Source organism: Nipponia nippon, unplaced genomic scaffold (genome assembly GCF_047370975.1).
Source record: "Nipponia nippon isolate SJK-2023a ecotype South Korea unplaced genomic scaffold, ASM4737097v1 scaffold_6, whole genome shotgun sequence".
In the NCBI taxonomy this organism is placed as follows: domain Eukaryota; kingdom Metazoa; phylum Chordata; class Aves; order Pelecaniformes; family Threskiornithidae; genus Nipponia; species Nipponia nippon.
This window is the reverse complement of record NW_028262380.1, coordinates 76,968,042-76,986,369: the sequence shown is the minus strand read 5'-3', so window position 1 is coordinate 76,986,369 and position 18,328 is coordinate 76,968,042. Positions and strand designations below refer to the sequence as shown.

The 18,328-nt window shown below is 39.4% G+C and overlaps 2 protein-coding genes across 14 annotated transcripts in view; both read left to right on the top strand.

Moving 5' to 3' along the window:
- BLTP1 (bridge-like lipid transfer protein family member 1) overlaps positions 1–5,563 on the top strand; it is a 125,301-nt gene extending 119,738 nt beyond the window's left edge. For 9 of the 13 annotated variants that reach the window (XM_087735667.1, XM_087735665.1, XM_087735672.1 and 6 more), the window contains 4 exons: positions 532–726; positions 1,637–1,771; positions 3,901–4,066; positions 4,812–5,562. In XM_087735667.1, the coding sequence (XP_087591793.1) occupies positions 532–726; positions 1,637–1,771; positions 3,901–4,066; positions 4,812–5,028 (713 nt within the window). In that variant the 3' untranslated portion in view covers positions 5,029–5,562. Of the gene's footprint in view, positions 1–495; positions 727–1,636; positions 1,772–2,378; positions 2,483–3,900; positions 4,067–4,811 lie in introns of those variants that run through there. The other 4 variants (XR_015699502.1, XM_087735664.1, XM_087735674.1 and 1 more) reach the window with 4 other exon arrangements.
- Positions 5,564–6,329: 766 nt separating this feature from the next.
- Positions 6,330–18,140, top strand: ADAD1 (adenosine deaminase domain containing 1). Its single transcript, XM_009472374.2, has 12 exons — positions 6,330–6,411; positions 6,771–6,982; positions 8,436–8,612; positions 9,044–9,211; positions 9,747–9,815; positions 10,354–10,479; positions 11,456–11,579; positions 11,787–11,957; positions 13,673–13,899; positions 15,322–15,559; positions 16,084–16,216; positions 16,693–18,140. The coding sequence occupies exons 2-12, from the start codon at positions 6,796–6,798 to the stop codon at positions 16,804–16,806; spliced, it is 1,734 nt and encodes a 577-aa protein (XP_009470649.1). The 5' UTR covers positions 6,330–6,411; positions 6,771–6,795; the 3' UTR covers positions 16,807–18,140.
- Positions 18,141–18,328: the final 188 nt, after the last annotated feature.

The following is an 18,328-nucleotide window of genomic DNA, read 5'->3' as shown; positions in this document are numbered from 1 at the left end:
ACACACCAGCAGTTTTACAGTGAAATAGTAACATTTCTTAACTTTTTTGTCTTGTCAAATTTAACAACTGAAAACTAATTCAAATGATGTTGCATGTGTACTATCGCACAAAGTCTTGTGACAAAGTTGGATTCCTGGTCAACAGTGATTTCTGACAGCAATGCTGCCTCAGTGAATTTAGGTATTACTTGTATTAATCAGAAACATTTATTTTCATTTTAAGTACTACCGTATTTTCAAACACAAAGGGCACGCTTTGAACCCATACAGTCTATATCTTTCTTAACTGAAAGCTCATTACTAGAACAGAGCTGTGATGGGGTGGTCAGATGAATAAAATTTGGACTTTAAGCTTCCAAAAAACTAACAAAGATTCTTAGAAGTGCTTAGACGTTATGGTACTGACACCTATTTCCTCCCCCCTTCTTATTATGAGATGTATTTCATGAAAATTTGTCACCCTCTGTGCTGACAAGAACCTTTTTTTTAATAAAGACTACTGAATTCAGGAATTTCCCATTGTCCATGTAGAGTTAAACCTGCTTCGAAATGTTGATGCTAACAACCCAGAGAGCAGCACAACAGTGAAGAGCTCAAGTTTGCTAAGTGGCTTCAGAGGTGGCTCCAGTTACAACCATGAAACTGAAACCATCTTTGCGTTGCCAAGGATGCAGCTGGATTTTAAATCTATTCATGTTCAAGAGCCCCAAGAGCCTTCATTACAAGGTGCAGTAAACAGAATTTGTTTTTTCTTGATCAAAAGTTATTTCTCATAAATGAGGAGTTAAATACAAAGCTACTGTGCTGATACGAGAAGAGGATTTAATCTGAGAATTACTGCAGATCTGCAAGAAAGGACACCATTTCATAATAAAATGTAGATGGAATTCTGTTGAGAGAGTGAAGATCTAGTCCAGAGACTGGTCACTATAGAAAAAACTTAAGAGAAATTATGAAAATTTCAGCTAGGTTGGCTGTTTTTAGGCAGTTGGTTTTGTTATTTTTATTAAAATGTTCAAGAGGAGAGCCATTCTGTAAAAGGCAATATGAGATAGGAACCTAAATTTTATGCTCTTGTTTTCAAAATGTTATCTTCAGACTGCAATTGGAACTGGTGGGAAATAAGACTTCTGAAGGCACAAGACATTAATATATATGTTTGTCTTGGCTGAGCTGTGGTTTTACTCCATACCTGATCCTGGATAATACTGCTAGATAAGTCAACCTGTTCGGTTTTGGGTGGTTTGGTTTTTTTTTTTTTTAATAGCCAAACTAGCAAAATCTGCTATCAGCTTTTCTTATTGTCTAAAATCATGCATTGATAGCATAGCACAAGTTAGTGATACTGCTCTAGGTTGACTTTCCACATTGAGGATGATCAAGGCTGCTACATGGTAGTATTTCTTTATTTTCAACATCTCTTATAAAATAGCAGAAGTTACTCTGATGGGAAAACTGTTTAAAAAATGCTGAGGCTGCTAAACACAGATGTTAATTGTGGTCCTTCCTCTCTTTTGAGTCTCTGGTTCAGTAACAGCAATGTCATTTTCAAATGATTTGTATTCAAATTCTGTCTACTTTTATATATACTGTATGTACTTACAAGTGTATTAATACTATTTTTATCTGACTGTAGATACAAGCGTTAAACCAAAGGTGGAATGCAGTGTAGTAACTGAATTTACAGACCACATTTGTGTGACTATGGATGCTGAATTGATTATGTTTCTGCATGACTTGGTATCTGCTTATCTAAAAGAAAAAGAAAAAGGTAAGTTGTTATTCATGAGGTAATGCCCGTGTGACAATCTGCAGTTGTCAGACTATTTGATAGTAAATATTTTCATACTTTTTAATAGAGTTGACTTGTTAAAAATGGATTTAACTTAAAAAAAGTTAAGCCTAACTGTGTTTCTGTTGAAATCAACAGAAGTAGTATTAAATGTTCTTGAAATCTGGACTTAATGCTATGAAATGATAGTTACTTCTTTCAATCACTGATAAGTGAAATTTAACTATACCATAGCAAGAAGTTTTTTCTGGGTTATTTCAGACTGAAAGCCAAGAGGTATTTTGGCACTTCTCAAAAAGTGCAACATTGTTCAGGAAAAACTTGAGCTGATTTTAAGTGAGTTCCTGTTTAACTTTCTCTCTGTAATATGGTATATGCAGACGAAAACTGTTTTAGGAAGCTACATTACTGCTATTGCGGTCCTGTCATCAATGGAGTTTCTTTCAAGTCACCCATTTTTCTGACTTCAGAATGCTTTACTTTTCCACATGAATACGTTCAGTTGAAGCATTCATATTTGGCACATGCATGCTTAAACACATAGAGGTAAAGTGCGCCAAACACAGCGTGACTTTTGTTGTTGCAGACTTGAGGTGAACAACCAGTGCAGTACTGAATGACTGACTGCGCTCTAGGATTGCCTGCACGTTGAAAGGAAGGTCGTCATCTAGTGGCTTTAATGCTTTACAAGTAATTATTGCCACGAGTATCTAAAACCTAGTAAATTAATTAAGACTTGGAAAAGATCGTAACAGCACTGTAGATGTTGATCATAGATGAAATTATTTCAGATGTTACATTTACCATAAGTAATACGTATACTTACTATAAGTAGAATAGAATGGATTAGGCTGTTTCAAATGGAAGGGACCTACAAGGTCCTATCACTGGATCCCAGGGAGATCAGCACCTCCCTCCCCTCTTCCCCTCCTTAGGCAGCTGTGGAGAGCAAGTATTATATAATTATACATTATGTCAGATGAGATGTCATCACTGAAATGAAAAGTTGCTTATTTGAAGTTTTACAACTTCTGATCTTAAATTAAGATTTTCCAAATGTTGCCACAGCAATCCTACTCTAGCCTCTCGTTTCTGTACTTTAAAGGCTGCCAGAAGAGTAGTGTAACATGGTAATGTACGTGTAAACTATGAGTTACCACCCCAGTGAAAGTCACATATTTTGTTGTTCTGACGCGTGTGAAATTCAGTGTTGTGCGTAGTAGTTTGCATTCGTTACTGAACCGTATAGAAAATGTAACATTTATTCTTGTGATGTAACATGATGTGATGCGTAAATGTAACACTTATATGATGTAGAACACATTAAATTCAGTATTTGGAAAGTTTGTTTTTATAACTAACCATATCAAAATCTGTTTACGTGTAACTGTGTACAACAGAGCTCGGAGTGCTTCCTAAAAGCACTTTATAGTAAAATGTCCAACAGGTGCAGAAACTAACAAAAAGGGAAAGGTAACTATTTTTGTAGAACTTTGTAAAAAAATTTGTTTTCAAGCTATCTTAAATCAAAATTCAGTCCAAATTCACAGCAGTGAATAAAACAGTTTTTATTTTATAAAATATGCTGTTTGGAGGAGAAGGGGCTGCTGTTCCTTTTCTGTATCCCAGGACTTAAACTCAAGAAAGAGCTGGGTTCGGGTCCCCTTGATGCCTTTGGGCAAAGATTTAATTTAACTATTCCTCCACCATCCTCCTTCTCCTCGGAGACTACTCTGTCAATCCAAAAAAGCATTCTAAACCAGGAGTGTGTGTGAATTTTGCTTATGGAATGTAAAATGCTTTGTTGAATGCCCTGATGAATTTGAAAGAAAGCCCCTGTATATGGATGCTTTGGGCTGACAGAGAGAAGGAAGAATCCCAGATTCCAGTGTTATCCAGTGTCTACTATAGTTTTCATAGGATATATTTTACTAGCATTTTGTTCAAACCAAAACTGTTTGCCAGAAACTCTGTAAAACTGAAGCACAAGGTGGTTCTCTCTTCTCTGGGATTTGTGCTTCTGTTTTATTTAAATGATGTACAAAGAGAATTCAAGTGAGATGCTCATGACTGACTGGTGTGGGGTTTTTCTTCTCTCCGTTTTGTAGCAATTTTTCCTCCTCGCGTTTTGGCTGCTCGTCCAGGGCAGAAAAACTCCGTTGGTGTTCTTGAGGACAGCTCCGCTGACAAAGAGGCAGAGGAAAGCATTACTTACACTACAGTCGACTGGAGAGAATTTATGTGCAATACTTGGCATTTGGAACCCACGCTGAGGTAACAAGCAGGCTTATCTGCCATCTCTTTGTCTATGCATTTTATCTGTGGGTACTGTCCAACAAGTGTTTCCAAGTTGATGCTGTTCAGCTCCTAAGAGGATCAGTCATGTGGATGCTGTTACAGATTTGTCTTTGGCTATTAGTGCTGCTTTCACTTTCATTAGTGTTCACTTTCTGCCATATAGTTTTTCATCTTACGGGTTTCCATTTTTAGCATTCCAGTTTTAGTTCTTTTAAGCAGTCACCTTAAAATAAAAAAGCACTAAATACTAGTTGCTATATGGCAGTTTAAACTTAGCACAAAAGAATAGTGTGTATAGCAGCAACCCACTGCTCTCAATATACACTTCCAATCACTGAAAATAAACTTTTCTCTGTGTCAGTGTTTGTTTTTTTAACCTCTGCTGACACTGCTCAGTGTTCATTCACATATCAAAACACAGCAACCCAGGCCAAACAAATCTTGAAAGTTGGTATTTTGTGTTAGCAGTAATAACAAATCAATTTAAACATGATCCGGAGGCAGCCCAGTCTGGTTTTTTTGCCTCCTTGAGCATCCTTTTCCTTTGAGGGGATGTTCCATTGGTCATCTTCAGCTTATCTGTATAAATTAAGTTTGAAAAAATGCCTGTTGGACTTAAGTTGGTCAGAAGTAACAATGGTAAAAATGATGTTTGTTTATACAAACGCCAGTTGCTATATTTATATATTTGAGATCGAGTCGCCTACTTATTGTTTTTTAGATTAATATCCTGGACTGGGAGAAAAATTGATCCCGTTGGTGTTGACTACATCCTCCAAAAGCTGGGCTTTCACCACGCAAGGACTACTATTCCGAAGTGGCTCCAGCGCGGTGTCATGGATCCTTTGGACAAAGTTTTGTCAGTCCTTATCAAGAAACTTGGTACTGCACTACAGGATGAAAAGGAGAAGAAAGGAAAAGACAAAGAAGAATACTAAAAGTACAATGTGACAACTGTAATTCCGTTTGATTTTATCAAAGTGTTTTATTGTATTTTAAGGATTTAAATATGGTTTAAAGAGAAACCTAACAGCTCTTTGCTACTCTATTTAAAACTTACATTGTGAGTAACTGTTTACTGTGGTACATGATACCATTCTGTAATTGAAGTTATTGCATGATGATGACCAATGTATATTCTGTGAAGGAATAGCTGGAACACTGTAAATTTGCTCCTCAGAGTCTACTGTTTTTATTATGTGCAATATGATTCCTGCATCTTTAAAATACTTGCAGATTAACTGTGAATTTTCATAAACTTTGCCATAACACAGACCCCTTGATGTGACCAGTAATTGATTTGTCAATGTAGACTTGTGTAAATTATATATATATATGTAACTTATGAAACTGTGATTGCCTTAGTGCTAAAAATCAGTAAGTTTATTACACTTGTAATAAAATTTAACTACTGTACAGGGCTTTTTTTGTTGTTGTTGTTAAACTTCCTTGATTAAAAAAAAAAAAAAAAAGTGTTTTAAGTGTAACTTTGCATCGCTTATCATTTACGTGAGGTGACTCCGAGAGGCCAGGCGCCAGGGGAGAGCCGAGCCGCCCCGCACCGCAACCGCGGGAGGCCGGCCTCCCCCTCGGGGAGCTGGAAAAAGGCGAGGCGAGCTCCCGGTGCCTGCAGCTAGGAAACTGTGAGCAGCGGCACCCGCCGCCCCGGGCGCCCCGCCGCAGGCAGGAGGAGGCGGCGGCGGCGGCCCGGCGGGCGGTGCTTCCCCGGGCCCCGCTCCCTGCGCGCCCCAGCCACAAGTGGGTCAGGGCGCGGCTCCGCTCGGCTGATCCAGGGCCCCTGACGCCTCTCGCGGTTTCGGGTGCCGCCCTGCCCGCCGGGACGCTCCGCTCGACGGCTCGGGAAGCCGACGAGACAGCGTAGGGGGGCGGGCAGGTCGGGCGGCGGCCATTGCTGCGCCGTGACGAGGCGCCCTCCTTCCCGCCCTCGGCCGCAACGGCCCCTTCGCGCCTCCGCCGCGCCGCACGTGCCGGGCGGGAGGGCTCTCACCCCGCCTCGACAAAATGGAGGGGCTGCGCTGAGGCGTTTCCCCCTCTCAGAGCCTGGCGGTGAGAGGACGGCGGCTGAGGGCTACCTTGCGAAGCGGCGGGCGGTCTCCTCGGCCGTTGGCGCCCACCCCCTCAGGCGCTGGGGCTTGCGCGGCTGTGGGCGGCTCCCGTCCGGCCCCCGCGCCTCGTCCCTCCTCTCACCTCAGGGGTGCTCCGCCTGCCCGCCGCGGGTGAGCCCTTCGGCAGCCGGTCAGGGCAGCCGAGCCCGGCAGGGGTGGGTTTTCTCACAGCACACGAGGAGGAGAGGAGAGCAGGTACCAAAGTCGTGGAAACTTGAGAGGGATCAGCTTTGTGCTTTAGTTTTTGCCTCGCTCCCTCAAGAGTTGGCTGAGGGGTTGCCTCGTCCTTCGGGCTGGTTGCAAGCGGAGGTGCAGAGCTGCACGAAGCCTTGCTTTAAAGCGTTGGGGAAGGTGGTTAACTAGCTGGAGAAGGGCCTTTGAACCTTGCGGTGCCGGCTGGGAAAGGGGAGGGATTGGAAGGACGCTGGGTCTCGGTTCTTTGCCCCAGTCTGTAGGGAAGCAGGGTGTGAGTTGTTGGTAGTGCTCTTGTGAAACGGGTTAACTAAGAAAACTGAAAGTTTGCAGCCTGCCTTTAACGTCTCATAACTTTACAGTTAAACTGACTTAGGTTGATCAAAAATGTCTAGCAGCAGTGGCTGGTTGCAGAGTGCTGGAATACCCGCCTTTGACCCCACGCAAAAGAAGACTTTGCCAGCTCGGGCTCCTAGGCAGCCACCTTTAAACGAGTTTTCTCAGTCTGTGACTGTAAGGCCAAAACTTCCACCTTCTGAGAGGTGCAGAGTACCAAAGGTGATGCAAAATCCAGGTATACTTTTCAGTTTATACAGTGGGATTAGCTATTAAAATACAGTGTTAATGCTAGTGAAAGTACCTTTACGATTTTCTCTTTTTTGAAAGGTTGCAGCCCTCTGCTGCTTTTTCTTATCACTGCATTGTCTTAAGTGGCTTAACATCTGCTTGAACTTTTTCCTCTTCTTCCTATGTCCTTTCGTACTGGAAATTTGTTAGAGATGTGTCGTAGGGTGGGCTATATAGTCTGCAGCGTTTCATAATTATAAATTCCAATTTATATTTTTAAAAGTGCTGTAGAGGTTGCCAAAATATAGGATATGTACTGCTGTATGAATTTTCATAGAGATCACTGAGAAAAGTTTTAACTGCAGTTCCAGGTGTCCCAGGATGTATTTTGAATTCTGTCTCTTCCAATAGTTGTATTGAGGTAAAGGCACCTATTTATGAGGTTTGGAGATAACAGTTTATTTTAGTTCTTCTTTGGCTTCTACTTGTGCCTGAGCATATGGCAGCCCTGAAGCTGAAGATTCCATCCATTGTAGAGCTGATACAGGGAAAAAGATTTCATTTTTTCTCTTAAATCTAAAAGAACGCACAGATCCTTCAGAGAAGTAGATGCTGCAGGAAATGTTAATTGGTTAGTCTGTAGGAGTCAAGGGCAACTGTCCAGATACGGGTTGCTCCTTGGAAGAGTTTGTCTTTCGACTGATGCTCATAAGTGTGGGTTTGCCTCAGGGCTACTTCTGAGAATTTATAGAAGTCTCTTACGACTTGACTAACTTGCCTCACATTGCCCTCTGAAGAGCATACTGTGCTAGGACAGATGAAATATCCACCCCCCCACTGTCCCGGTTCCAAGTGTGGTTAATCGGTGGGGGGGGGAAGACCTGCAGGGTCAGGGTGTGTGCGCAGCACAGTGCAGCTCTCCCTGTGTTCCCTCCTGGCCACCTCAGCCAGAGGTGCTGTCACTGTACTCAGCAGCTCTTTGTGGGTGGGTTTGTTTTTCTTTGAATGAGTTACCTGCTTTTTGATTAATGTGTGTGGTTGCTAAAACTTGTGTAGTGTCTTATGACAGGGAGTTCCACTGCTTCATAGGGTGGTTTTTTTTTGTGAAAAACCACATGCTCCATTGTTTTGAATCTGCCATCAGCAACTTTTCATTTGATCACTGGTTTGCAAGCGAGGGGAGGGGCAATATATGTTGTATTTACATGTAATATCTGTCTGTATTCAGAGGTTAATGGAGTTAGTACTCAAAGTAAAAGCTTTGATGCTTTTAAAAGAGGAGGTGCACACCCTTTCAGAATTGCTAGTATTGTTAATGTAGGATTCAGTACAAAGCAGCACTGCTCTAGAGTAAATGTTTTTGCTTTTTGTTCTTCTAAGAAGCATCTAAAAAGCATTTATTGTAAACAAATTTAAACTGTTGGGGAGTGTATTCAGTTCTTCTCTTAATTTTGTTTCAGAACCTTTTCTTTTGAAAGCAGCCAGTGCGCCCCCATTATCCGCCCATCCTGCAAAGAGAGACCTAGAGGAGTTCATTGCAAGATATGAACAGGGAGTAATAAACCCAGTATCCGCCTTGCATCAGTTTGCACAAATGCACCGTGTACAACTTGAATTGAAAGAAACTAGCGTGGCAGGTAAATACTTGTTCTTTTCTTAAATAAAATAATATTTGCTAACCCTTGAGATGATCTGAATTTCTGCAGTTAGTATTGATGGCACTAATACAGATGGATTTTTTTTTTACTGTTGGTTGCACTACCCTCCACGTGTTGCTTTTTAGCTGCCCTTTTATTGCCTACACAGCTGTGTCTCATAATTAATTACTACAGAATTTGATCAGATGAATTGTATAAAATTCTGGCTGCTACCAGAACTTTGTGAAAAGTGCATGAAGTGAAAGCCACCAAAATTCTAGTGGAGGTGAAAGGTTTGAGTTGTGTATTTTGCTAAAATGGTCTTTTGGTCTTGTACTTGTCCTTGGAATGAATATGAGCACATAAAGCTATGGATAAAAGTACCTTAAACTAATTTCACTAATTGTGTCTGCCTTTTTTCTCCTTTAAAGGCAATATGATCAGGCCTTATTTTGCCTTTTGTGCTGTGGTAGATGGTGTTTGCTACAAGACTGGACTAGGAAAAAACAAAAAGGAATCTAAATTAAATGCAGCTAAACTGGCTCTTGATGAGCTACTTAACTTGGAGCATACAGGGGCAAAGGCTTCTGAAAAGTCAGGTAAATATTCTAGCAACACCGAATTAGAACTTGAAAAGCTTGGCTTAAAGGTTTCCTGTGCAAAATCTCTGTGTAGTTTTATTAAATGCTTCTGTATTTTCTTGAATCTTTTGGGAAGAGCTATTTGTTGTATGGTTCTGAAACTGGCTTTTTCCTTTGTCTTTTCTGTGCTAGGAGTTGCATCCATTCATAGCACAGAGCAGAGAATGCTGAAGGAATTAATGTATTTGTTGCTGTTGCACTTGATTTGGTATTCACTAGGTAACAGCAACATGAAGTTGATCCTAAGTGGTTTCGAATTTTTATGATTAAAACGCTTCAAACTGAGTTACTACTTTCAAAAGAATTCAGTTACCATAATGTTTATCTTCTTTTAAGGGTTGCTGCCTACATAGTTCTATGCTTACAAGAACTTCAAAATCAGAAAAGAAAATTCTTAGAGAATTAGAAATTTTAACTTGCTGGAAGTAGTGTGAGATCCTTGTTTTGAAATTTGGAATGTCCATCCCAGTTTGAAATTTTGTTAAATTCTTAGATCCCACCTGTACTCGTGCTGAGCCCCAAACTCCAGCAAACTCTGTTCGTGTTTCGAGGATCTGTTTTGGTAAGGAATAGTCTTGTTTTTCTCTATTGATTCAAATTACCCACCAAATGCTTGCTTTTTTTTATTTTTTCCGTTTTTTTTTTTTTTAAATTCTTCTTTTAATACTTGTAGTAGTGCCTATTATTTGAAATATCTTCTCTTTGAAGAACACTGTAAGAATGAGCGTCACTAAAGTAGGAAATTGAACATCGGTTCTACAAATGGACACAACTTCAGTAAATTGCTTGAATTGAAGTGGTGAATTGGTGACAGAAATAGAAACAGTATTTCTGTCTTTACTTGAAATACTGTGTGCAGTAGGTGATCAAACTTGATCCATATCCCTGATTTATTATGAATAACAAAACCATAAAGTGTTTCGGTATTCTTGTCCTTTATTTATGTGCATCCTGATAATCTTCAGAATCCCAAAAGCATGTGTTGATAGCAGTGCTTTTATCATGTGTTTAGATTTATAATTTGGCAAGTGGTTGGTCATGTCTGTTTTTTTCCCCCCCTTGCTAATTTGTGTGTTGCTGGCTGTTATTGTTTTATTTAGAAGGAAGACAGCTTATGTATCAAAAACTTTCGCAGACACTTGAGGAAGTATTTAACAGCCTGACTAGCAAACATCCTGAGTACCAAAGCTGTGGCAGTTCACTGGCCGCCTTCATCATTGAAAAAGGCAAGTCTGTTTTGATTGTGAGTATTGGGGAGCAGAAAACCTAGGCCGTTTGTGTTCCCAGAGAGCCTTGATGAACGCGTTTCTGATCTGGCAAATAAATGTAAAGGGTAGCTCTCCTGCTTTGACATACTCTGTTCTGGTGGCTCTGTCGCATGCATAATTGTGCTATAGTCATCCAAATACTCAAGACCTACATAAGCATTTCCTTGTGCTGCCTCAAAGAGGAGTAAGGCTGTATAGACCAGTATAGGCCAGCGCAGGTGGATATGCCCTGAAGGAAGCTGCAGGCTGTGGAGAAGCCACAGAGAAGCAGGCGCTGCGGTCTGTGGAGAGGGGCCCACACTGGAGCAGGTTTTCTAGCAGGACCTGGGACCCTGTGGGGGACCTTCGCTGGAGCAGTCTGTTCTGGAGGACTGCACTCTGGAAAGGACCCACGCTGGAGCAGTTCTTGAAGAACTGCAGCTGGTGGGGAGGACCCAGGCTGAAGTGATTCATGAAGGACAGTATCCTGTGGGATGGACTCCATGTTGGAGCAGGGAAGGAGCGGCAGAGATGAGTGTTAGGAACTGATGCTTCCCCATATCCCCACACCACTTGGGCAGGAGGAGAGGAGGTAGAAGAGTCAGGAGTGAAGTTGAGCCTGGGAGGAAGGGGGGTAGGGAGAAGGTAGTTTTAGTTTTGGTTTTGTGTCTCACTATCCTACTCTAATTGGCAATAAATTAAATTAATCTTCCCCAAGTCGAGTCTATTTTGCGCATGATGGTAAATGGCAAGCAATCTCCCTGTCCTTATCTTGACCTAGGAGCTTTTTAATTTTATTTTTTCATAGAATCATTTAGGTTGGAAGAGACCTTTAAGATCATTGAGTCCAACCTGCTGGGGGACAGGGGCTGTGAGAGAGCAACTTGATGGGCACCTGGCAGCCGGACAAGGTTAACCCACCACAATCAAGCAAAAATAAATGTTTTCTTTCTAGGTGGACAGCATGAAGTTGTAGCTCTAGGAACAGGAGAATGTAATTACAGTCAGTGCTTTCAGCCTTGTGGAAGAGTGTTGCATGACAGCCATGCCATTGTTATTGCAAGACGTTCTCTACTTAGGTGAGAATGTGTGTACAAATAGTTACCAGTTCTCTTGCAGCCAGTTTTCGGTTTTACTTTTGCAAATGTAAATATAAGTACACTTGCATTTTATAGTTAGTACCTTCTGGATTATTTTCAAATCATGTGAATTAAATGTGAACGTCCATGTATTTGTAAACAAAATAGTGTTTTTCACATTTACCATTACATAACACTTTCTTTTAGATATTTTTATAGACATCTTTTGCTGTTCTATAATGAACATCCAGCAAGGACAGAGAAATCCATATTTTGCACAGCACCAGGCTCAAAGCTGCTTACCCTAAAGCAAAATACAACTATCTTTCTCTACATGAATCAACTTCCCAAAGGAACTGCTCAGTTAAAATCACAGGTGTAAGTACCTTGGTGTTTTCAGACATGTTGTAGTGGAAGATTAATTTGTTTGCAGTGACAAACATGCTGTGAGTGTGCAAAATACGCAGTTACACGTTTCTAAGATGGGGAGGGGACTATTCTGAATTTTTTTCATGTTTTGGAAGCATTAATGTAGAGGGTGGTAGTGATATGTGTATGAGATGCAGCTCAACATGACGATACAAAAGCCTTTTACCTGGGTTATAGCTGCAGGACGATGCTTTGTTTATTACAGATATCCGCTTATCTGTTAACCTCCCTCGCAGTATACTATTAAAATACTAATAAGTCATTAATTTAACCACTGAGCAAGTGGATGTGGTGACTTGATGTCATCCTTTGTACCACAGGACTAGAGTATAAAAAGCCTTGAATCGAAACAATAGGCTCCTGCTCTGCTTTGTAGAAAAAAGGTAATGAGAGAAACTTGATGGGACAAATACACTCCTATGCTTATCTTTACACTTCTAACTTTTGTTAAATTTCTGAAAGTTCTTTTTTAATAATTTTGACATTTAACAGCAGCACTCACTGGTTTACCAAGTTATTACGAACAATGTTATTTTGCGTCCCTTGCAGTGGTGCAGTGGAATAATGTCCCTGAAAGTCATACAGTCATAACTTTTTCATATATACAAGACAGTTAGCTGCTTTCATACTGTGTTGGGGTGTTCCGAAGGCAGACTTGTGAACTGGAAGTCACAGCCAGTTCACTCCAAGTTGTGCTGCCTGGGGGAGCCCCTCCTTTTAGAATTGCAGAAGATTTTAGATTACTCCAGTGTCATAGCATGCTCTGTCAAGGAAATGGTTGATGAGACTGGATACAGTTTGTTAGCTACTCTATACTAGTTGACATATCACAGATTCAGCACTTATTCTCTTGCTTTTTGTCCATTCTGGTGTGTGCTCTTTTGAGACAAACTTGGGGAAGTATTTTCTTCTACTACAGCAGATTTGGTTATGTATAGAGTTATTTAAAGATAGTTTTTTAGAAGGGAGCTACCTCCAAGTAATCCATTGAGTAGCAAAACGTGTCCACTTACTAACAGCTGGTAGTATGTTGCTTAAGCCAAATTTAAATGGTTGCTTTATAATAATGTAGTAAAGGAAAATGCCTGATCAAAGGAAGGCACCTTTGATCATAACATTGTAAGTTATGATAAAATTGGGGATAGTTTGCTCAAAACTTCAGGCTTTGACTTCTTATCCCTCTTTAGTTAAGGGGGAAAACTATGTTTTGCTTCAGAACAATCACTGTTTTGTCTCCCTGATGTGTTGCACCTGCTTGTTCTAAATGTTTTGAAGAATTGCAGTGTAAGTTATGTTTTAAAGGAGATAAACAACCTTACAGCTGCTTTTTCACAAGACAAACAGCCTCCAAGTAACTTCTGTCATAGCGTAAGTAGACACAAAGTCATAGCTTGTTTGCAGCATATGCTGGTCTTTTATAATGTTTGCACAACTGATGGCTAAGATTAGGTTAAAATACTATTCCTTATTTAAATACTGATTTCAATATTCTAATTGCTTGAGCAGCTGAATGTGGTGTTTCTAAAATTTACAAATATTGAATGTAATGTAAGGCCCAGATCTATCAATAATTGTTTTCTGAGAAACAGTATTAGATACCACTTTACAATAATCTCTGATGAGAGTACTTTCTCACTGAAATTAATTTTCTTGTCTTACTTTAGACATCTCGGTCCACAATCTATATCTGCTTATGAAACTCACGAAGAATTGAGTCTCCATGTTGCTATAGAAGGCAAGATTTACCTAACTGTTTGTTGTCCACCTAAAACTGTTAGAGCAAGCAGTATGTCAGCTAGTGACAAATTAACAAAATGGGAAGTGGTTGGTATTCAGGGAGCATTGCTGAGTCACTTCATTGAACCCGTGTATATCAACAGTATTCTTGTAGGTAAGCGTAATGCAAATTTCAGTGGTTGTTTTGTATGTTTTCATGTTCTGGTTTGTTTATATTTTATAAGACATGAACTAAACCCAGATGGTTCTGTAAAGAATTACAGTATTTTTCTGAAAAGGTACTGTGTGTATATATATATTTTTTTTTTTTCACTCATCTTTGAAATGCCCTGACATAAAACTCAGGCTTGCTTTTGTGTCGTTGTGGGTTTGTTTTAGCTTGCCAGATTTCCATTCTTTTACTATGTCTTAGAGTAACAGAAGAAATTCAGCATTGTTTTATAACAAATTAAATTTTAGATACTGAGAAAATACCAAATGTGACAAATGCTGTGTTAACGCTTCAGTCAGATACGGTGACTTTAAGGTGACAATGTTAGTCACTTAACTGTGGAATTGAGCAGTGGTGGAAAAACTGCCAGTATTTAACTGAAAATGCTCAGTTTCAACCTGGGGTATCTTACGAGATCTGTTGGAAAATCTTTGTTCAGTTTTGTGTTGTGTCTGTGGTCTGTGCCCCCGTCCCCCCCTGCTTCGTATTGGTTAATGCAAATAGATGTTTTGTTGAGGAATAGGGATTACCAAAGTGATAGTGAATTCTCAGGACTTTGTGGCAGTCAGGAAGACCATACTATTATCAGAATTCTTTTCAGTAGCTTTTATTTATGTGGTGGATTTGAATTAATTATTTAATTAATTATCCTGAGGGTTTTCAGGTGTTTCTTCATCTCAGTATTTGTATTATGAGACTTAGTACACAGAATTTTGAGTTCCCCAGACATTGAAGATGTAGCAGCTTTTCCTTTTCTAACACAGAACAAGGTTTTTGAAGTGCTCCAGAAGATCTTGCAAGAATTGGTGAATGTTCCTTCTGGGGAAGTTTGGGCATTTTTACTTAAAAGCAATAGAAAAACTTCTAATATGCTCACTTAAGTGGTATTCAAAGTAAACATCATTATCTATAATGTATTGCCCTTGTATTTAATCGAAATTCTGTGACCATTCCTTGAGATGCTATGGATCAAAGTATGTTTATTTAGTAGGCAGCCAGAAATACTGTTGGAAATGGAGAAATGTGGGCAAACTCCCTAGTGTATTTTCTAATCTAGAGCATCAAAGTTTGTGTTGCAGCTTCTGTTTTAATGGTGTCTTTGGCAAGGAATGTAAAGAGTTGATGAAGAATAATTGTTCCAAAAAGGAGGCATCCAATGAAAATAATGATGCCCCTGGAAAAGAAGCTGTGAAATAATTGTTATTCTGCAAACTGAATATTGGAACTGATTTTTTCCAAACATTAATTTTGTGCAGAAAAATTAATATAATGTAGACCAATGGAAACAGCTGCATTCTTAGCCTTCCCCCCCCCCCCCCCCAATTTGATGTACTTATATGTGACTGATCTTGTTTTGTTTAATAGGAAATGGAAATTGCAAGGATACAAGAGGGCTAGAAATAGCTATAAAACAGCGTGTTGATGATGCACTTACAGCAAAGCTTCCCATGCCTTATCTGGTCAACAGATCTCATACTTACTTGGTGACTGCTGCACACCCAATTGAAATAGACTTTAAACAGAGGTCTCTTAGTTTGAATTGGTCATTGTCAGATGCATCACTGGAGGTTGTGGATGGATTAAATGGAAAAGCCACTGAAAGGTTAGAATTATTCTTCATTATGTTGGAGATAATGGTTAGCCTTATTGTTTTGTGCCGGTTCATTGGAGTATTCATTTTTTAAGGTATACGTGGAGGCCGCGGTATTACCCAAATGAGAGAGATTCTCTCCTGTGTTAGGTGAATGCGTCCTGTGATTAGATGTAATTTTAGAGATCTTGTAGCTTTACAGTGAGATACCAAGATATGAAATTACATAGTTCTTTGAATTGGGATATCTTTGTTCCATTGTCTGTTGTAGTGAATCTTTTAGTTTTCGCAATACATAAAACCAGTTAGTATCCTAGTTCAGATGAATTCCAGTTTGAAAACCATTTTTGGTTGGCTTGTTTAAATTCTCGCAGTTGCTGATTTGCATTAGCGTTGCTCATTGAAAGTGGAAGTAGAATCATATGATCATATTCACAAAGCATTAGATGGAAAAAAAATACTGTAATGATCAAAGCAACGTACCCGTAATGTATTTGTTACTGAGTTTTATTATTCTTTTTCCATTTTGACGATAGTTCACCATTCAAAAGTGGCACTTACATGGCAAGTCGCCTTTGCAAGGCAGCAATGTTTAGTCGTTTCAGATTGCTTGCTAAGGAAGCAGAACGGAATGATTTGCTTCAAGTTGCAACATACCATGAAGCGAAGGTAAGCTGGTACGGGAAGGGGGGGAAGTGTTATAAGGAGTCCCTTAATGGCTACTCTCAAAGCTGGTTTGATAGCCAGGGGTGACTTTCTGTTTTGCAGAAGACTTCACCTGAACAGCTGGATCCCCTGTATTGCCTATAATCTTTGCCTGAGAATGTCTGAAATTGCTGTTTTCAAGTAAAATTAATCTGCTGAATTAATCTTGAAACATTCTCCATTAAAATCTGCCATGTTTTGTCTCAGCATGTGGAGGTTGCTGGCCGTTTTCCTAACATAAGATAGTTTCATATTAAAAGGGTTGGGGGTTTTTTGTTCGTTAGTTTGTTTTCAATCTTACTTTATATTTGTTTCATACATATGTAGATATTTTTCTACCACAGCATAGTCTTGTGGGAGGATTCTTATTTTTAGATCTCTGTAACCATCATTCTTGAGATCTTTCAAGATCTTAATTTTTCTTTTTTTTTTCTTTTTAGATTAAATCTGAATTGTACCAAGAAGCTAAAAACTTGCTACAAAGCTACTTAGAGCAACATAGTTATGGATCCTGGATTGTGAAGTCTCCACATATCGAACAGTTCAGTGACTGACTGTGAGGTGGATTGTATGTGAAGTCAGTTTTGATGATTTCGTTCAGTAAAATAGAATTCTGATTAGCTAAGTGTTTAACTGTAGGGTTCATATTTGCAGCAAGAAAATAATTCCAGAGCTGCTTCTTGTCAATGAAAATACAGTTACTAAACCGTCTGTAACAGTTTAGTCTTTTCCAAAAGTTGATGTTGTCTCGTAGGTAGGAGTATCTAACAGCTTGCAAATTGTTTTGTTTTGCCCCCCAATGCCACTTCATTTCTTCTCCCTCACTCCCACCCCCCCCCACCCCGTGGAGTTATTAACATGTTTTTTTCCTGTTAGTTTCAGGATTGCTGTGTACTGATATCTTCCTTTTCCCCGCCTTTTCATAACTGTCTTTAAGAAAGAAAAAAAAATCAGTAAAAGTTGGATTTTTTTTTTTTTTTTTTAAAAAAAAGTATACCAATGTGAGAATCACTTTCAGAAACAAAAATTGGCAATCTATGCTTTATCTGTTGCCATCCTTTCCTAGTCATTTTAAGACTTTTGTTTAGCATGGATTTGCTAAGTGGCTTGTAGCTATTATTTGTGGTAGAAGGGTTACAGAATAATCTGTGTACTTCCAAATGTCAAACTTTGAATTACCAAGCTGTTACTCAACTGTTTGGTGCCAATCACTGGTTTTGGTAGTGGATTTAAAGCATTTTAAAGGTGTGAAAGCTGTTAATAACTAAATAGTGTGATGTAGTACAGAAGTCACCAGAAACAAGGTAAGGTTCCTTCAACTTCTGTGGGCTGCCCCAAAACCCATCAGATGTTAGTGCTTGTCGATTAGTTGGACTCCTCCACCCACAGACTACTTTGTCACTGTACTGACGAGTCCTCACAAAATTGTCTGCATACCTAATAATCTGAAAAATGTTGCCTAGCGAGAGGGAAGTTGCTTCCTTGTAAGTTATGGTAAGAATATGGTAACATTATGATAATGTTTAAAAGGATGTTGTTAAGTACGATGCTTAGGTTTTGTGTAGGTGTGAAATATTAGTGTATTTAAGCTAGACAGTACACTTTCATTATGTTACTTGATTTTTTTTATATCATACAAGTGTGGGAAGCTGTTATGTAATGTTTTCATACATCAGTAATAGTATAGTGCTGTAGTCATGTTTCAACTTCTTATTGTAAGAGGATTCTAAACCAAAAACCTCCTTCCAGTATTTTTTTTTCCTTTATCTGTTTTTCTGATGAGTATGTGGAGTCTTTACTGGAGATGATCTTACGTTGATTTTCAAGATGTTGAAACTCACTGACTTGTTACTACTCTTTTCTTGACCTTTTTTTGCTATTCTGCTATTTTATTTTCTCTTACTATTTTTTAACTTGGGGGGGGGGGTCATGTGGTGTTTTGTTGTCTTTTTGTGGCACATGCTCCACATAATATTTGCTCCATGTAATGTTTCCTTTCTAAGAATGCTTAAGAATGGCCATCATATTCCAAGCTAGAGTATAGTGTTGCCTTTTTTCAGGGGTATTAAAATTTCA